This window comes from Mytilus edulis, chromosome 7 (assembly GCF_963676685.1).
Source record: "Mytilus edulis chromosome 7, xbMytEdul2.2, whole genome shotgun sequence".
NCBI classification, from domain to species: Eukaryota; Metazoa; Mollusca; class Bivalvia; order Mytilida; family Mytilidae; genus Mytilus; species Mytilus edulis.
Window position 1 is genome coordinate 79,787,063 of NC_092350.1, and position 16,673 is coordinate 79,803,735.

General features: G+C 31.1%; 2 protein-coding genes across 2 annotated transcripts in view; both read right to left on the reverse strand.

Annotated features, from left to right (window-relative positions):
- The window catches only part of LOC139482351 (uncharacterized), a 111,048-nt gene that overhangs the window by 82,049 nt on the left and 12,326 nt on the right, over positions 1 to 16,673 (reverse strand). The window lies entirely within an intron of this gene.
- Positions 1 to 16,673, reverse strand: part of LOC139482345 (bridge-like lipid transfer protein family member 3B) — a 64,429-nt gene that overhangs the window by 13,765 nt on the left and 33,991 nt on the right. The window contains exons 12-14 of the mRNA XM_071266197.1: positions 5,905 to 6,011; positions 1,571 to 1,639; positions 157 to 1,246 (exon numbers count right to left, since the gene is read on the reverse strand). Of these exons, the coding sequence (XP_071122298.1) occupies positions 157 to 1,246; positions 1,571 to 1,639; positions 5,905 to 6,011 (1,266 nt within the window). The remainder of the gene's footprint in view (positions 1 to 156; positions 1,247 to 1,570; positions 1,640 to 5,904; positions 6,012 to 16,673) is intronic.

Here is a 16,673-nt window from a genome sequence, read left to right on the forward strand (position 1 = left end):
TTGGTTATAAAAGGTCTAAATTCAAGTTCATAAAACATTTTCTTCATATAACAGTCAATTAATTTCTTAGTTTGACATTTAAAACTAAATACAATATTTTACAAAAATCATATCTCTTAAATGTTGCAGTAGCATGCATCTGACCTTTGATCTCACCTTGTAGAGGCTGCTGGGAACTACATTTTTCTTCTGATATTGAACTGCTATCATTAGTAGACATATCATCTGTTGATATTTCCACTTGGTTGCTAGGCAACGCCTGAACAATGGAGGGACAAATCATAGCAAATTCCAATTCATGAATCATTATTGGTACTGCAAACCTAAACACCGGAGCAGCTGAACTTTGATCAAAATAGTTCATATCTGCTGCTAGCTGGGACTGAAAGACTGTAAAGGAGTCCATGATACGTAGTAAACATAAATACTGGAAATGAGTCATCTGAGCTTTGATTGGTCCACCAACATGAACCAATAGATTGATATCACATAAAAATTTAGATTGCACATGCCCATCGGCACCCGTACTATTGCTCTGCCCCTCCAGATTGTCACAAGATTTGTTATCTTTATTGTTTTCTAGATCACCATTGCACGACTTCTTATCCTCGTTATAGTATTGCTTCAAAAGCATTCTCGCCTTGCGTGTTTCACGCTCTGGACTTGTCAAAGTCCTATTGTCTTTTCGTTCATTTGGCACAAGTTTAAAATGACTAGATGTATGAGACCATTGATCTACCGTCAATGGTCGACATATCCAAAACTTTAATGGAATAGCTTGCACAAATGGTAGAGGTCGAGACTTAGCAATACCAATAAAATCTATCCAAACTTGATCTGCAGTAAAACTCCAAAAATCCAGATTAGCATTGCGTTTTAATGTATTAGTGTTCAGCAGTTTAGATAAAGCTTCTTTACCTATCTCTAGTCCTGGGGATATGTCAGAAAGTGTTTGTTTTGGAGTGAGCAAGTCTTTTGCATACTGACAAATAAATGCATTGTCGGCCATCTTGGCATGATTTTCAAAATGTTTTGGAATGGTAACAATAGGATTTTGTTCATTTGGGAATGAATCACTGTTAAATAAATTTGCTCCGCTATAATTGTTTATGAGATCTGACAAGTCCTTTAAAGTATCACCTTCCTCTACACGTGTATTGGAACCAGTTAGTTTAGAAATCTGTATCTGCATTCCTGCTGGACAGTCAGATTCTGTTCCAAGTTTTTCATCAATACGGACTATCAACTAAAAATGTTAAAAAAAATTAAAATCAAGGACAAGAGTCTCCATTAAGTAAAAGCATGGCTGTACATTTTTTGTCAAGATGGTTTAAATAAGTTATCATTTTTTTTAAAAAGACTTAATATACATGTACAAATGTATCACAAACATTTGCCATAGTTTACCTGAGTCATTAGTTTTCTATGTTGTGTTTTGTATACTATTGTTTGTCTAATGGTCTTTTTCTTTTCTAGCCATGGCATTTTCTGTTTATTTTCAACATATGAGTTTGAATGTCCTTCTGGTATCTTTTGCCCCTCTATTACCCTTATAAGAAAAATGACTTACTCTTGGCATCACAGATTCCAGTTTGATATCAATATGTTCTGGTGGTTTCTGACTGTCTTGTTCTGCACTCTGAAATGAATAAATGTATCAACTACAGTAAATAATGCACTTGAAACCAGTGCTACAGGGTTATATTTATACAGTAAATAATGCACTTGAAACCAGTGCTACAGGGTTATATTTATACAGTAAATAATGCACTTGAAACCAGTACTACAGGGTTATATTTATACAGTAAATAAAGCACTTGAAACCAGTGCTACAGGGTCATATTTATACAGTAAATAATTCACTTGAAACCAGTGCTACAGGGTTATATTTATACAGTAAATAATGCACTTGAAACCAGTGCTACAGGGTTATATTTATCTTAAATGTCCCGCCTTATGCAAATATTCAAAGTCCATGAACCCTGTCTAAATAATCTCCATGGAAATGATTTTTTTTCAATGCAAATACAACTTCAAAACAAATACCATTTGCTCATAATAAGTTGTTTCCTTTAAACAAACTTAAACACAATCATTAACTTGTAAACTATGTAAAAGTTTGAACTGATCTAATCACAAACTAATACATGTTAACTCTAAGCAAAAGCTTCAAAGCAAAAGACCATGACTGAGTGGGCAGGGCCACATATGATATAATAATCTCCATGGAAATGAGATGTGCCAATGCTAATACAACTGCATACCAAATATCATTGACCTACCACTAGTGGTTCAACATTTAAACCAGACCTAATCACAAACTAATACATTATTGATGTTTTCGCTGCAGTCCTCAGTGACGCCAGATACAGCTTACCTAAAGTGTCTCGCTTTTTTACTCCATCAAGGCGAAACCTAGAAATATCAAAGGGAATCCCTGCTCAATTTTGTTCTTGCATGTCAAAAGACCAACAGAGAAAAAATTTCAGACACACCCCATCTTATAAATCACTCCTGTAAAAATCTTATTCTATTCTGTAATCAAATTTTAACAAGAATGTGTCCATAGTTCATGGATGCCCCATCTGCACTACTATTTTCTATGTTCAGTGGACCGTGAAAATGGGTAAAACCTCTAATTTAGCATTAATTAAAATAAGAAATATCATACCATAGGGAACATGTGTACTAAGTTTCAATGAGATTGGACTACAACTTCAGTAAAACTTCCTCGACCAAAAACTTTAACTTGAAGCGGGACGGATGAATGAACCATTGGATGCACAGACCAGAAAACATTATGCCCATAAATGGGGTATAAACATGGGGCAAAAAAATATTTTCACACTTTACAGTTTATGAAAAATTTAAGATTTTCCATTCTGTCTACCAGTTCAACTGTGATATTGATTGAAAAGTATTGCCAATTTTCCTTCCACAATTAAGTAGTACTCTTGGGGTATTAAAACTCTCAACACCAATAAAAACTGACTACAATGAAAATAGCCCATGTTACTGAAAATGGAGCTCAATACCTACAACAAACCTGACTAATGTAGGAAGCCCACTTTAACCATCTTTAAAAAAAGGTATTTCATTTCAAGAGAAACTTATTTTCCTGTGGTATTTAAGTGTATTGTGATGAAAGAAAGGAATTACCGTACTAAAATTAAAATATGAGTGCAAGTTGTATCCACTCAAAGCCCATTTAAACAGTAAATGTTTGACACATTTCTCATGAACTGATTGTACTGAATAAATACAATTCCATGAATTATTTGACCATGCTAACATTCAGTACAGACACAGTAGACAATTTACATTCTATATCAAGCTTTTAAAATCACTACAAGGTAGCTTAATTAGCATTATTACATAAGTTTAAATTTACATAAAGACGTAATTAAGTTAGCATGTTATAAATCAAGACTGCAAAGAGTTTGACATTATCATCTTTTCCACAGTGAACCTTTTGAAACCATTTGATAAAAGATTTCACAAAAGAATTTTCATTAGATGAATATTGATCAGAATTAGAGAAGATTAAAGTATGTTAGTTCTTGCTGATTAGCTTAATTATTGTAAAACTTGATTAGGTATTTGCATTAAGTTTATTTTACGAGCATGATTTGCTTAATTTTCTATGTACAGAGTTGTGAAGAATAAAATAAAATACACCCTTTAATTCAAAAGAAATTGTTTTTTCCAGAAAAAATGCATAAATAATCACTACATTTTTTGTAATTTTTTTAATAATGTTCAGCCACAATTAAGTAAATAAGCATATCTAAGAAGCATAGGTACTTAATAAATGGTGTATCTAAAGAATCTAAATTAAAAATTTGGTTAAAATTTTTATCATCTGCATGTAAGAAAATGTATCTATCACTTAAAATTCAAAAAAATAAATTCACGGATAATTTAAGCTTTAATTAAAGACACTTGTGTGCAAGCTCACATATCCCCTGATATCCCACATTGTCACTGGGCAAACAAAATCTCAAACTTCTTTAGGGCGATTGTAAGAACTTTAAATAAAGATATATATTCTTCAGCAGTAAACTTTATAAACTTTCCATAACCATGATTGAGTAACCAGTTCAATCATTAAACTAACAAACAAAGGAAATGTATAAAAGTGAAATACATGCAAATAGAAAATGCAGACTGTTTATAATTAAATCCTTCCAATACAACTGATTTATCAAAAAAACTAATTCATAGTACCAACTGAACTTGTAAATATGTCATTAAAAGTTCCAGCTAATTAACAATAGATAAAGGAAACCCAATCAATGTTAGTATTGAAGCTTGTTTACTTTAAAGTTTGGGTTTTTTATACAAGAAAGGATTATTTATACATGTTGGACAAAGAACATAAAGAGAATACATGGTTTGTTACAACGTTAAGAGTAGTTCAGATCAGTACAATATTCAGAATATATATAACTATTAAAGAGAGGCAAAAGATACCAAAGGTAAATTCAAACTCATAAGTCCAAAATAAACTGACAACAACATGGCTAAAAAAAAAAAAATACCAAACAGCATTACACAAAACACAACATAGACAACTAAACGACAACTAAATAACAATGGCATAATAAAAATGGGTTATATCTAAAACCTTATAATGATGAAGTTGATCAACAAATTCTACATGTTGACTTATTTGTAGATTTTATTTTGCTAATGATATAGCTGCTTAAATTTATTTTTTATAATTTCAAGAAAGCAAAGATACATGTAGCTGCAACTAAAGCAAGAATGATTTAAACTGTCCTTTAAGACAATTCAGTTGTGTTCAATTGTTCTGATAAAAAGGTATAATGTCAGCAATTAATTAAAGGGCAATAACTCATTGAAGAAACTTTTTAGTAAACGTAACCTTATCAATGTTGCAATAAGATCTTTGAATATTCTGTTAATGTATCGTTTACTTGCTTTTGTGATAATGTCTTATGTTTCTCCTTGACCGTTGGTTTTCCTGTTTGATTTTTTGTACACTAGTCATTTTGGGGCCCTATATAGCTTGCTTTCGGTGTGAGCCAAAGCTCCATGTTAAAGGCTGTACTTTGACCTATAATTGTTCACTTTTTATACATTGTGACTTGGATGGAGAGTTGTCTCCTTGACACTTGTACCACATCTTCTTATTTATATTGAAAGAAATTTTTGTTCATTCAACTTACTTAACGTGACGGTACCCAAATTGCACCTATTTTGACAGTTTTTTCATTTACGTTTTTTTATGATAAAGACAAAAATGTCCATTCTGTGTTTATTTTGTAGCCGTATCCTTTTTTATTATAAAGGTACACCAATTTGATTTGTATTCCATATGGAATCATAGAAAAATTGGTCTAAACTGACCTCCAAACTATCAAAACATCAATGATTCTGAAATGAGGAGTACCCAAATTGCATCCATGCTTAAATTCACATCGTCAAAACAGAGCTTTTGTTTAATTTCTTCAAATATTTTGAACAATTGGATATTAGTCCATGCTTACTCTTCATTATTTTTTAAATGGATACTTGTAACATATTGTATTTGCTCATTTTAAAAAGATGACGTTTTGATGACGTCGCATGGCGACGTTTCAGTACATTTTGCTTTTTCAGTAAATACTTCATCTGTTGATAAATACTGTGAACATTTGTGCATATCTAAATAGTTTTACCTATGTTGAAAGATGTGCTTAGTATCAAATCATAAAAATACAAATTGTTTAGTCTCTATGAAATCTTGTAAGATTTTCGCTGGTAGTTTTGCTAAATAGGTGCAATTTGGGTACTCGGTGCAATTTGGGTACCGTTACGTTATACTGTGAGTTTCTATTTTTATATTAAAAGTATTAAATAAAAAAATATATAAAAAAAAAGTTGTTACAACTGACTTACCATACTTTGAGCCAGGTTTAACAGGAAGTAGTTAGTCCACAACAAAGTAAGATAATCCACCATCAGTCTGATCGGGTTGATCAAAATATACAGGTTAGCATGTGGAACTGAAATAAATAATGATGAAAATTCAAAGTTGGGCATGAAGCACAGAAAATTACAATGTTATACTTAACTTAAGGTGGCTCGGGCCTATTCGAAGTATCTATCAGAAGTGCTGTATTTTGATATTTTATTTTTTACAGAAAGTGAAAAATTGGTCGAAAAAAAATAGGGGGTCTTGGACCATTTAAGCTCAAAATTTTACTTTAAAACAGGTATGTAAAAGGACCATTTTTCAATGAAAATAATGATAGGAAAAATAGAGGTGTTGACATATTTTTATCGGAATATCAAAAAAACGTTCTATGACACTTGGTCCAAAACTACAATATAAAAAGCTGAAATATAGCTTCAAAGAATGAGTAAATAAAAAACATAAGTCACCGATAAGGAAAAATAAATATTTTGCCTTAAAACCAAAATATTGGCGGGAAAATGGTGAATATGGGTGAAATGTCATTTTGACCCTTTAACAAATACAGATTATAACAAAAATATTCTATTAGTCAAATAACTACAATGATTTAACATTTCTAATCAATCAAAATATTAAAAAAAATTATATCCAATTAACGACAAATACTTTTGTAATTCATGCGTGAAATTATGCGCAGTCCAATAGTCCCGAGACACCTTAAGCCTGGTTGTCACTATCGAAGATAATTACTTGGTCAAAAGCCTGTATAAAGAAAACTTGAACCAGGTAAACTTGGTCTAAGCCATAGGTTGTCACTATCAAAGTTTTCCGTCAAAATAAAACCTGCATTGTTATTAGGATAATTACAAGTCCTGTCCAATGATCCAAGTCCATCCAATTTTCAATAAAAATAGGATAAGTTTCTTTGACAATTGTCACTATAGAAAAATCATTTTAAAACTTTTACCAAGAAACTTGAACTTGAAAACTTTAACATTTGATGTGAAAATTCCCTGTTTCCCTATTTTTCGTTGTTGCTTTGAAATGAACTATCCCATAATCCTAAAAAGTCTAAAAGGCTGAACTAAGATCTCAGAGATAACTCCTGACCATGGCAAAGATCTGACATTTTCTTTTTGACTACATGATGGAATCTTACATAGTTCACTGTTTCACCCTTATTTAAACCATATAGGTGATTCTAAAAGTTTATAATATGAGATATGTGTTGAATAGAAATGGACCTTATTTAATATAGATTAGATTAGTTGAAGGCAGTACATTGACCTATAATGGTTTACTTTTTTTTAAATTGTTATTTGGATGGAGAGTTGTCTCGTTGGCACTCACACCACATCTTCCTATATCTACTTATGCAAGTGCATGTATACATGTACATGTTTAAGACTTAAACTTATTAATTTTGGAACATTTAAATATCAAATAAAAGATGAATGTTGGTCTGTTTTGTAGTGTTTTCATAGCACTCAGTTTTTAAACAGTTACAATGTACATATAAAAAAGAAGATGTGGTATGATTGCCAATGAGACAACTATCCACAAAAGACCAAAATGACACAGACATTAACAACTATAGGTCACCGTACGGCCTTCAACAATAAGCAAAGCCCATACCCCATAGTCAGCTATAAAAGGCCCTGAAAAGACAATGTAAAACAATTCAAACGAGAAAACTAATGGCCTTATTTATGTAAAAGAAATGAACGAACAACAAACAAACATATTTTGCATTGAAAAATTTTCAACCTGAAATACTGTGGATTCATTTTCTTTCGTGGGTGTCAATCAATTTTCGTGGATTGCTGAAAACTTGCATTTTTGTTGATATTTGGTTTTTAAGGTTTATGGCAATCTCGGTATACAAAATCTATTGAAAAAATGTATTTCGTTGAATATTTGAATTCGTAGTTCACCTGTATCCACGAAACCCAATAAAAATTGGTATCCAATGAAAAATGAGGAATCCACAGTAACCATGGTAACAAATGTTTGATATATTCATTTGCATATTATATTCTATCAGATGCAGCTCATATCATAAAATGTAGGTTATGATGACTGGAATGCTATTTATAACTTATTTTATAAGATGAATGATTATGTCATTGCAGAGTCAAAACATCAGGTCTCTTGAATTTGATTAATGAATTTCAGGAAATCACAGGAAACTTCTCAACAGATTTTCACACCTGAATAATAAGATTCATGTATTGCTTAATTTGTTTGAGAATTCTTTATTTTTTCATCTTCATGCTGTTACAGACGAGTTTGTATTCAAGCATGACTGCATGATATTATAAATCAAGAGAAATAAAGATTTTTTAAATACAGAATGCACTTTGCAGTGAAACATGTGATCTTGCACCTTTTGTTTTCTTGAAGTACAGCAAAAATATGACCTTTGGCTATAATGAAAATTGTAATGATAAATACTGCAGGCTAAATCTAACGATGTGTCAACAATTATATATACCTAACATTTGAAATATCATGGGATCATTTCATTTCTAAATGTAATTAATCAATACAAAATCTGAATTCAATATATAGTCACTGATTCTCTTCTGCTTGAAAAAAAAAATACTGCTTATATAAAAAATAGTTTTATATTTTATTAAAAAATCTACCAATAGCAAGAGTACTAGCTGTTTAAAATAAACATGTCTGCAAATAGCAAAAGTATACTGTTTTAAAATCTGAAGTATAAAATGACAAAAAGTGTATTTTTTTGTACTGTCTATTAGTCTCTAATAAGGAATAAATATCAATAAATAGTTGACACAGCATAGGTTTCTGACACAGAATGAATTTGTTCTAATGAACTTAAAATTTTTGTTTTCTCTTAGAGCAATTCACTATGCTGTTGAATATTAATCCTCTCAAAACAAGAATGTGTCCTCAGTACACGAATGCCCCACTCGCACTATCATTTTCCATGTTCAGTGGACCGTGAAATTGGGGTAAAAACTCTAATTTGGCATTAAAATTAGAAAGATCATATCATAGGGGACATGTGTACTAAGTTTGAAGTCGATTGGACTTAAACTTCATCAAAAACTACCTTGACCAAAAACTTTAACCTAAAGCGGGACAGACGCACGGATGCACGGACGGACGAACGGACGGACGAACGAACGGACAGACGGACGGACGGACAGACGCACAGACCAGAAAACATAATGCCCCTCTACTATCGTAGGTGGGGCATAAAAATGTTTGAAGAAATTTTCTTTTTTATTTATGAAATTTCAAATGAGAAAAATTGAACCCAATTTTTTTAATCACATCCCCCTTTCCCTTATTCCAAAACTAATCTCAATTAAAATTTCTAATGGAGTTTGCAACAATAACTACTCATTTAAATACATCATAAAATATTAAGATGTAAAAAAAACTGCTTGTTATCACTGAATGTTATTTATTATAATTTATCAGTTGGTAGTAAAAAGTGAATATACATTGTATATTGTATATAACAAAGATTTAAGTTGATTCTGGACAAAGAAAGATAACTCCAATTAAAAAAAAATCTTGCTCTTGCACAATATTTTGCAATTAGATATTTCTTGCTTACTATTCTGGACAAAGAAAGATAACTCTAATTAAAAAAAATTTGCTATTTCACAATATTGTGCAATTAGATATTTCTTGCCATTGCGCAATACTGTGCAATTGAAAAGACTTGCTATTGCACAACACTTAATATAATAATTTTAGATCCTGATTTGGACCAACTTGAAAACTGGGCCCATAATAAAAAATCTAAGTACATTTTTGGATTCAGCATATCAAAGAACCCCAAGATTTCAATTTTTGTTGAAATCAGACTAAGTTTAATTTTGGACCCTTTGGACTTTAGTGTAGACCAATTTGAAAACAGGACCAAAAATGAAGAATCTACATACACAGTTAGATTTGGTATATCAAAGAACCCCATTTATTCAATTTTTGATGAAATCAAACAAAGTTTAATTTTGGACCCCGATTTGGACCAACTTGAAAACTGGGCCAATAATCAAGAATCTAAGTACATTTTTAGATTCAGCATATCAAAGAACCTAACTGATTCATTTTTTGTCAAAATCAAACTAAGTTTAATTTTGGACCCTTTGGACCTTAATGTAGACCAATTTGAAAACGGGAACAAAAGTTAAGAATCTACATACACAGTCATGACAGTTAGATTCGGCATATCAAAGAACCCCAATTATTCAATTTTGATGAAATCAAACAAAGTTTAATTTTGGACCCTTTGGGCCCCTTATTCTGTTAGGACCAAAACTCCCAAAATCAATACCAACCTTCCTTTTATGGTCATAAACCTTGTGTTTAAATTTCATAGATTTCTATTTACTTATACTAACGTTATGGTGTGAAAACCAAGAAAAATGCTTATTTGGGTCCCTTTTTGGCCCCTAATTCCTAAACTGTTGGGACCTTAACTCCCAAAATCAATACCAACTTTCCTTTTGTAGTCATTAACATTGTGTTTAAATTTCATTGATTTCTATTTACTTAAACTAAAGTTATTGTGCGAAAACCAAGAATAATGCTTATTTGGGCCCTTTTTTGGCCCCTAATTCCTAAACTGTTGAAACCTAAACTCCCAAAATCAAGCCCAACCGTTCTTTTGTGGTCATAAACCTTGTGTCAAAATTTCATAGATTTCTATTAACTTAAACTAAAGTTATAGTGCGAAAACCAAGAAAATGCTTATTTGGGCCCTTTTTGGCCCCTAATTCCTAAAATGTTGGGACCAAAACTCCCAAAATCAATACCAACCTTCCTTTTGTGGTCATAAACCTTGTGTTAAAATTTCATAGATTTCCATTCACTTTTACTAAAGTTAGAGTGCGAAAACTAAAAGTATTCGGACGCCGGACGACGACGACGCCAACGTGATAGCAATATACGACAAAAATTTTTTCAAATTTTGCGGTCGTATAAAAACTTAATGCCTAACAAAAAAAAATTACAGGGATAATTCTATTTTTTGTATAAAATTAGCTAATTAATTAACAATACAAAAACATAGATAGTTACACTACTCAATTACAGCATTTTAAGGGTTAAGGGTCAGGAAAAATAACTGATAAAGGACTTGTCTGGATTATACCGTGGATTCATTATTATTCGTTGGATACCAATTTTGGTGGGTTTAATGGATACATGTGAACAACAGACTAAAATGTTCAACAAAAACTTCTATTAATGAGTATCCAGACTTTGGCAGAACCACAAAATCACATATACATAAAATGTATCCCATGGAAAATACAAGGTTTCCGTAATCCACTAAAATTGGTGAATCCACAGTATGTCAAGTGTTCAGAGGCGGATTTAGGGAGAGGGGGGCCAGGGGGCCCGAGCCCCTCTTTTTGGGAAAAAATTTGGTTGCTTATATAGGGAATCATTGAAGCGTGACTGGAGCGGGCCCCCTCTTAGGTCAGTCAGTGGGCCCCCACTTATGAAAATTTCTGGATCCGCCACTGGTGTTCTACATTAATGTTTGTGTGCATCAGTGTAACACAGACCTTGATCTTTAATAATATATTGACCTCTAAAACTTTCCTATATCTTCGAAATTCCCTCTATAAATTTCAACGCAATTGCAAGCAAGAGAAACTCAAGTTAAAGCATTTTTCCTAAAGAAGTATAGTTGCAGTAAAAGTGACCTTGACCTTTGATCTATCAACTTGAAATAAATGGGCTTTTTTAACTTTCCTAAATTTTACACCTAAAATGCATTCCAATCAAGCAAGGCATACTCATATCATTATCTGGAAACCATTTTTTTCCCCCCGACTAACAAGCAGACGGACAGCAAATATTTTTCAATGATATTATAAATATCATCCCATGGAAATTTTTGTTGTCATCTTCTATGCTTTAATATTTGGCTATTAAATGGCGAGAAAGGTTACATAAATAGATAGAATGATAATTTTTGTAGGAATAACACCCATGCACCTTAGTATTTACCAGGATAATGAAATTGTGATCTTTTTTAAAACCCTCAGTATAAAAATGTTTGCTCAGATCAAAGACCTTTCTATTCCCAAGAAAGTTAATATACAAATACAAAACAGTTATACAAATATCAATATGATATTAAAACAGTCCCCATATGTCAGATGACAATTAAGATAGGTAAAAATAAAAGTTCTAATCAACTTTTCTTCATTATCATTCTAATGAAATCTAAAATTTCATCACGAATCTGAGGCCAAACAATAAATCTAATTTGTTTGATATTGCCAATGTCAAAGCTATAAAACTTGGGTATAATTAACCACTACAGTTTTAGAATTATATTAAATGGCATACATTTTACTATGTAATTCAATAATAATAATAATATCACTTGTCACCAAAAACAGTCAATCCAAAACTTTAAAAAATTGTTAAGAGCTCGATAAATATCAAAATACTAAACACTGACAATGAATCAGAGCTCAAAGTATGTGGAAGATACATACATTTCTTTAATTCAAAACGATTTTCAGGACAGGGCCAGGTTTGAATGTAGATAAGAAATCATTTTTTGGTCATTAATAATGCATCAATACATAAAAAAATCTTTCAAAAGCATAAAACGTGAAAACTCATTGAAATTCTTTTTTCGTATATATGCAGCAGAACCAAGAAATGATTTTTTTCAATGTCTATATACATTAATTGTTAAGCCAATTTTAAAACATTTAGTGTCATTACTCCCAAGGTTAATTGGACAACAATCTGAAGTTGGCTAATTCTATATCTAAAATATTGTTTTTCTTTTTGGTTTTTAAATAATTCTTCTGAAATTTTTTATCATTTTTTTTAAAATAAAACTGAAATAAAACTTCCCCTTTACTTGAGTGAAAATAACTTTCTAATCCAAATCTTTATATATTTTTACTATTTAAACTAAATTGTCATTTTGGTCTTTTGTGAATAGTTGTCTTATTGGCAATCATACCACATCTTCTTTTTTATAAGTCTGGCCTTAAATCCATCATGTCTGATGCAGATCTTACTATTGTTCATGTACTTCAGTTAACTTCCGATAAAAACACAACTGCCAGCAATTATCTTGAATACATGGTCTAAATAAAATTCAACAAACAAACAGGAATAAGGCATTGAATGAAATCTTATTAAAAAAAAATATCAGAAATAAAGCCAGGCAAAAATATCATCAATTTTATTATCAAATCTTATGAAACGTAAGAAAAAATATTTCAAACATAATTCAATTTTGAATTCATCTAAAAAATTGACATGTAAAATGAAAAATTTCAATCAATCATAATGCAATGGGCCATTCCAGTTAATATCTGCTAAAGGGTGTTGGATGGTGCTTTCTGAGGGGTGTAAAATTTATACATCTTAGGGGTGAATATTTTGTTTTTTTCATCTGACACGTACACTTTTACACAAAAAACTTCTGAGGGTCTTGCATTAGTAAATAATTTAAAATAATTACATCTTAGGGGTTACAAAAATGCCTATCTCAGATCTTACGGGTGCTTTTGAATGTAGACAGTTACATATCATGCATTATCTGGTATTGTATTTAAAATTCTGATAGGTACAATCCTTTCAGTAAAAAGATCTGATAGGTCATTTTTTCCCATGAAAGCCCATCCACCCAATATGAACAGAAACTTTACATCTGATATCATAGGTCTTAATTTTTAGATCAGATAGGTAGTTTTTCATGATGTTTTTTTCTGATACGTATAAACAAATTTCTCCCCATCCATCCCCACCTGTCAGAAATTAACTGGAATGGCCCAATATCATCAATACTTGTATAACAAAAGAAAAAACTAATATGTATTTTTATTTCACATTCCTTTGTGTAAAATGTGTTGCTAAGTTACCCGTTGTCAACATTGGCAAATTACATCTGCCTTAAGCTTTCAAGGATATGCTATGGCAGAATTCATCATTGTATTAACAGAGGTACGAAAGATACCAAAGGGACAGTCAAACTCATAAATCTAAAACAAACTGACAACGCCATGGCTAAAAATGAAAAAGACAAACAGAAAAACAATAGTACACATGACACAACATAGAAAACTAAAGAATAAACAACACGAACCCCACCAAAAACTAGGGGTGATCTCAGGTGCTCCGGAAGGGTAAGCAGATCCTGCTCCACATGTGGCACCCGTCATGTTGCTTATGTGATTACAAATCCGGTAAATAGTCTAATTTGATAGGTCACATTCATGAAAGGGAAGGGGATTGTAGTTATGACGTAAGGAACATATCCGATATCATTTGTGAAACGGTTATTCCATAACGGTCAACCAACTCGTGATGGCGTCCGTAAAACATTATGTTTCCGTTCTATTTGAACTAGTTGTTACACAAGCTTTTTAAAAATTAAAGATCTCTTAAAATTGCTTAAATAGATTTTTATAGTTTGTTCTTATGTTGTGCTGTTACAACACTGTCCCAGGTTAGGGGAGGGTTGAGTGCTCACAAACATGTTTAACCCCATCACATTCTTTATGTGCCTGTCCCATGTCATGAGCCTGTTATTTATAAGTTCGGTGGTTGTCATTGGTTCATGTATGTTCTATTTGTTTCTCGTTAATTGTTTTGTTATAAATTAGGACATAAGTTTTCTCAGTTGAATCATTTCATATTTTTCATGTAGGCCCTTTTATAGCCAACTCTAGGTATTGACTTTTCTCATTGTTGAAGGCACAAGTACTGTTGCCTATAATTGCTTACATCCTCTTCATTTGAACTTTGGTGGATAGTTATCTCATTGGCAAAACATTCCACATTGCCTCATAATTTTTCATATTGAAGATATGCAAACTAATTAACGAATACCAATGTCTAAGTGTCTTCTACGCTATAAAAATAATTCATTTTTGAATAATAACAGCAATGTATTATAAACTACATTAGTACAATATAGTTCACTCTTTGGTTGCTGTCTGCCCTTATTTGTTTTTTCACATTAGTCAATTCATTGGTTCTCCTCATAGAATTGTTTTACAATTTGTTATGCCTTTTGATTGTTGGTTGCTTAACGTCCAGTGGCAAATATCTCATGTATATTCAGGACAATGTTATGCTGGAGGAACCTTTAATAGCTAATAATTAGTTTGTCTTTTTTATTTTTAGCCATGGCGTTGTCAGTTTATTTTCGATTTATGAGTTTGACTGTCCCTCTGGTATCTTTCGTCCCTCTTTTACATACCAGTAATAAGGTATCTTAGAGTTTAAGTTAAATTATTTTATAATAAAATACTGTTTTACCACTTAATCTGAATTTTAAAATACATATAACAATCTTGTAGATGTATTCATATTAATCTGAAATAAAGCTCCTGTAACACTTTTTCTATTAAAAGATATTCATAAAAATATTATTGAAAATTTAATTTTATTCTTTGTGAAAAAAATTAATCCAAAGATTTTTTTTTTGAGAATCAATTAAAAGTGTTTTTTCATTTGTGTAAAGTAGATGTCAGTTACCATTTGACACTTGAAAGAATGGATTTGACACTCAATTTCATGATAAAAATTTGAAAAATTTACAATGATCTTTTCAAAGTATTTTTGAAAAGAAGAAAAAAGGAATAATGGAAGTTCTTTGAAATCTATTTTTTTTTTTGGAAAGCTGTATATTTATACCTCAATAGTTATAATGGTAACCATTTATTGATTATATGGCATTATTTTTAAAAAACCCACACAAAAATTAATTTTAAAAGCTATCTTCTAAAAATAAATACTTAAAGATATCATAAGTGAAATAAAGTAAGCTTTTAATTAGGAATTCGTTAATTTATCAGAAATGAATGACAAATTTTTAGATTAATAAACTAATGAAGTTATTAGGAGAAAAAAACATGTTAACTAACTACCGAATTGAGAGACCTCAGAAAATATCGGTAATATAACTTTACGACACCTGTGGTGCCTACCCTTCCACTTCTTTATATAGGAATCATGTTAATTACTGAGAAAATTGGAAAATATGGGCAATATAACTTTAGGACACCTGCTGTGCATAGTGTTCTGTTAGCTCATATAGGAATCATGTTAATTACCTAGAAATAAATTAATAATATATGTAAAATTTTAGCTAAATGAATTGATTGAATTTTGTTAGAGATCATTTAGATTATAGCCAAATTACAAAATCTTTAAAATCATGGAGATATTGAAGTTCCGTGATATACCTATGCGGAGAAACAATTAAAATGTGATTTAAATTCATACATGTAATTCCAGTATTGTTAATCATAGAATTTCTGCAGAATGATTGTAAAAAGTGATTTCATTGAATGAATTGTATTAAACATTATAGTTTTGTGGAATACCATAGTGGAGAAACAAGATGTTAAAATGTGATCCCTTTAATGATAATTATAGAATAGCAAAAAGGGGATTTTTATTCAGTTAAATATTGCATTAAACATTATAGCTTGTCTTAATTAATGACAAAAACTAGCTAAGGACAGGAAATAACAGTAAATCAGCAGCATGGATTACTGTTGCATTAGTGCAAATGGATATACTTCAAAGCCAACTATTCATCGTGAAAGAGACATCACAAATATGTAGTTAAAACATACAAATCAACATAAGACATTACTCAAATATTTTATATAGCTGGACAAGTTGATTTATTTTTCACCTGCTAAAAATGGAATATAGAACATTTCTCAGCTATGATCAAATCGGCAAATTTACCTGTAAACTATTGGAT